At 41.1% G+C, this 4,307-nt stretch overlaps 1 protein-coding gene across 1 annotated transcript in view; it reads right to left on the reverse strand.

Moving 5' to 3' along the window:
- Window positions 1-4,307, reverse strand: part of cops2 (COP9 signalosome subunit 2) — a 17,874-nt gene that overhangs the window by 11,540 nt on the left and 2,027 nt on the right. Inside the window, exons 5-12 of the mRNA XM_014033031.1 lie at window positions 3,783-3,872; window positions 3,622-3,699; window positions 3,323-3,497; window positions 3,054-3,232; window positions 2,364-2,416; window positions 1,617-1,714; window positions 1,459-1,541; window positions 466-524 (exon numbers count right to left, since the gene is read on the reverse strand). Coding sequence (XP_013888485.1) covers window positions 466-524; window positions 1,459-1,541; window positions 1,617-1,714; window positions 2,364-2,416; window positions 3,054-3,232; window positions 3,323-3,497; window positions 3,622-3,699; window positions 3,783-3,872 — 815 coding nt within the window. The remainder of the gene's footprint in view (window positions 1-465; window positions 525-1,458; window positions 1,542-1,616; window positions 1,715-2,363; window positions 2,417-3,053; window positions 3,233-3,322; window positions 3,498-3,621; window positions 3,700-3,782; window positions 3,873-4,307) is intronic.

Consider the following 4,307-nt stretch of genomic DNA (forward strand, 5'->3'; position numbering starts at 1 on the left):
TGAGTCAGCGGGTCTTTAGTCTGAGTCAGCGGGTCTTTAGTCTGAGTCAGCGGGTCTTTAATCTGAGTCAGCGGGTCTTTAGTCTGAGTCAGCGGGTCTTTAGTCTGAGTCAGCGGGTCTTTAGTCTGAGTCAGCGGGTCTTTAGTCTGAGTCAGCGGGTCTTTAGTCTGAGTCAGCAGGTCTTTCATCTGAGTCAGCAGGTCTTTAATCCGAGTCAGCAGGCCTTTAATATGAGTCAGCAGGCCTTTAATCTGAGTCAGCAGGCCTTTAATCTGAGTCAGCAGGTCTTTAATCCGAGTCAGCAGGTTTTTCAATATGAGTCAGCAGATCTTTAATGTCAGCGGGTCTTTAATCTGACTCAGCAGGTCTTGCATGTGTGACGACTGAAAGATCAAACTATGAGGAAACATTTTACTAACAGGAAATGAGTCATTTTCTATTGTAAAACACTAAAGACAAACTTACTTATCTAAGATGCACTGAACCAGCAGACTCTCCACGTCGCACACGTCGATGTTCAGCTCCTGAAAAATGAGTTTACATTAAATACAGCTGAAGACGCCTCAGCTTTAAATGACCCTGAACCATGCTAAAGTTTCACGACTAGCTGTTAGCCAATATCTGAGGAATTAAACCATTTATTCACTAAAACAAGAAGCTAAAGTTCAGCTGTTATTAAAACATGAAGCTAAAGTTCGGCTGTTATTAAAACATGAAGCTAAAGTTCGGATCATATTAAAACATGAAGCTAAAGTTAGGCTATTATTAAAACATGAAGCTAAAGTTCGGATCATATTAAAACATGAAGCTAAAGTTAGGCTATTATTAAAACATGAAGCTAAAGTTCGGCTGATATTAAAACATGAAGCTAAAGTTAGGCTATTATTAAAACATGAAGCTAAAGTTCGGCTGATATTAAAACATGAAGCTAAAGTTCGGATCATATTAAAACATGAAGCTAAAGTTTGGATCATATTAAAACATGAAGCTAAAGTTAGGCTATTATTAAAACATGAAGCTAAAGTTTGGATCATATTAAAACATGAAGCTAAAGTTTGGATCATATTAAAACATGAAGCTAAAGTTCGGATCATATTAAAACATGAAGCTAAAGTTCGGATCATATTAAAACATGAAGCTAAAGTTCGGCTGTTATAAAACATGAAGCTAAAGTTCGGCTGATATAAAACATGAAGCTAAAGTTCGGCTGTTATAAAACATGAAGCTAAAGTTCGGATCATATTAAAACATGAAGCTAAAGTTCGGCTGTTATAAAACATGAAGCTAAAGTTCGGATCATATTAAAACATGAAGCTAAAGTTCGGCTGATAAAACAAGAAGCTAAAGTTTGGCTGTTAAAACATGAAGCTAAAGTTCGGCTGTTATAAAACATGAAGCTAAAGTTCGGCTGTTATAAAACATGAAGCTAAATTTCGGCTGATATATAAACGCACACACCTTGGAGATGAAGGGGATGTGTATTCTTGTGTAGGGTTTGATGAGTTTGATCAGAACCTGAGTTCTGATGTTTCGCAGCAGCTCTGAAACAAACGGTACAGAATCCATCAGTGGCGTCAGAACAGCTGTTTCCTGTGAAACAGGAAGTGTCGGCTCACCCTCAATGTGCTCTCTGATGAACGGGTCGTCCATGATGTTGCTGTGATTCGTCTTCAGGATCTTCTCAAACTCTGTGATGTCATTGTTCTGGTAGGCGCTGGAAGAGGAAACGAACCCAGTTTGACTTCCTGCACCGTGTCTGACAGACAGCTGCTGATAAACATGTCACCAGTCCTCTGGATTACAGTTTAATCCTCTAACATTTATCTTCTTTAAACATCCAGGTCTGATGGACAACCAACATCTGGACCCTGAACACGTCTGTTTAAAATAAAAAATGTGTTGAGAAGAGGGTCTCTGCAGAACATGTCCTGTGGGCGGAGACGGCCCTACTCGTGATTGGTCAGATTGACGGTGGGTTTGAGGAGGCTGGAGGCAGAGGGGAGGAGCTTGGTCGAGTCGGGCAGGAAGCAGCGTGAATTTTAAGATTAATTTTAGTCATAACCTGAGAAAGGAAGGTGCTAGCTGTACGACATTTAAACGTCGTACTGAGGGGATGTGTAACAATGTGGCTGAACTGTTCCGACTCCATCCCATAATATACAGACGTTCAGATGACAACGAGCCAGAACCCACAGATTACACTCCTGTGTTCAAATATAATGTTCAGAATATTTCTGGATTTAGAGTCGTTGTTGTTGTAAACATTTTGTTGTTATTTGTATTTCCTTATAATTCAAACATTTCAAAGTGTGAAACTTTAAAAGTTGATGAAAACAACCTTTGTTCCACAGGAGGACACTCACCTTACTAAGTTTGTCATGGCGAGGATCTCAGGGTCGTTTTTGTACGGTTTGGCCTTTAAACAAAAAAATTTATACGTTAAATCTCTGACAAATTTTATAAGACATTAACTATAAATAAATCACTCAGAGTATGTTTCAGCTGCGTTTATCAACAATAAAAACTATTATTTCCTGTTTAGGCCTAGACCTSTGGTGGGCGGAGTTCCACTGGTCCGCTAATAGCCCAACTGGCAGATTAGCTTGTTTGCTAACTTTGGAAGCCGTTAGCGGGTTGATTAGCTTCTGCCAAGTTAGGCTCAGCTAATTCAAGTTCACTAAAAACACTCACAAGTGTAGAAACAGTATTTATAAAAATACAAAGCAGAACCAAGAAATGCTTTTATTCTGAAAGGGTTAGAGCTATAACTCTGGTTTGGATTGGCTGATTTGCCACAGATGATCCCGCCCACCTTCAAATTAAACTAATAAAAAGCCAACAGCAGGTTTGTGTCAGACYCACCTGGCTTCASCTRRAAGCAGATGAAGACTGAGCCAGTTAGCAGTTAGCGGTAGCTTCTACTAACTTTTTGTTTAGCGTTAGCAGAGCTAAGACTCTTGCTTAGTGGATTAGTGGTTAGTGAAGCTAACAGTATGGTTAGCGGTGCCCACACTGGTCCAAAGCAGCAGTGAGGACAGGCGTTCATACTGTACCTCCTGAGAGTCAAACGGGTTGATCCCTGACTTCATCAGCATGTTGGCCAACACCAGGTACTTCAGGCAGGTCGTCCTCCTCGGGCTCCCAGACTCGTCGTAGTTTTTAAAGGCCTCAAAGAAATCTGTGTGAGCTTTCTCAAACTCCCCCTCCCTCAGRTGCATCTTCCCTCCGCACTCTGAGCGAGACAAACACAGGCGGGTCAGGCTAAGCACACGACTGAGACTAATTCCTGGCGTTAACCTGCAGCTGTGAGAGCACAGCGGACCTCTGATGACGCCCATGATGAGCGGGTGAGGGATGGCAGACTTTATGTGCAGCGACTGCTCGTACAGGGCTTTTAACTTCTTGTTGTTTTTCTGAGCCGTGTACATTTGGATCTCTAACGCGTAGATCTCCAGCAGCTGGGTGCCTTTCTTCAGGTCATCCTCACCGTCATCTGTCTGCAGATACAAAACAAATTCAAACAGCAGCTGTCAGTCTGCAGTTGGAGCACATCTCTTATTAGGATGACCTCATGTCTGAGGCTGAACCCCAGAAGATGATGCATGAGGAGGGTCTAATCACCTGACAGGACTGGTGAAGCTGCCTCAAAATCTTTTGCAGTTTTCCATATTCTTCTCTTTCCAAGTACAACTTTCCCAACTGCACAAACAATGAACCAGAACCATGTGAGTGTGTTCAGAAAATAAACCTGTCAGAAACACACGAGGTGAAGCTTTGAATACCTTTGTGTTGGTTTTAAACCACAACCGGTCATTTTTAGCATCTTTCAAAGCCTCCAGGGTGGTTTCATAGAACTCCTGGAGCAGGTCCATCTGTTCACACGGCCCAGAACACAACAGGTTTATATGGGATCAGTGTGGTACCAGCAGGAAGTCAGTCTGAATTACTCAGATTCAATCTGAATGTGCAGAATCTGAAACTGAATTTAAAGTTTTGTTTCTGAATTAATTTACTTTGAAACTGTATTTTGGTTTATTAAAAATTCAGTTTGACTACTTTCACTTTCAGTTCCATAATTCAGATTTTTGTGTCACATCCTGGTCCTTGAGAAAGCCAGGCAGAGTAATCAAACACAGATCCACAGATTTATGTTTCACTTCTGGATGTAACAGAGTTGATGCAATCCACTGTAAAAGTGACAAAAACAGACACAATCACACATTGATCAGATGCTGCTGCTGACTGATCCATGATGTGATGTAAATGTAACATTTTCTACATACAGGTCAAATTAATCACTGCAATAA

Source organism: Austrofundulus limnaeus, unplaced genomic scaffold (assembly GCF_001266775.1).
Source record: "Austrofundulus limnaeus strain Quisiro unplaced genomic scaffold, Austrofundulus_limnaeus-1.0 Scaffold1605, whole genome shotgun sequence".
NCBI lineage: Eukaryota > Metazoa > Chordata > Actinopteri > Cyprinodontiformes > Rivulidae > Austrofundulus > Austrofundulus limnaeus.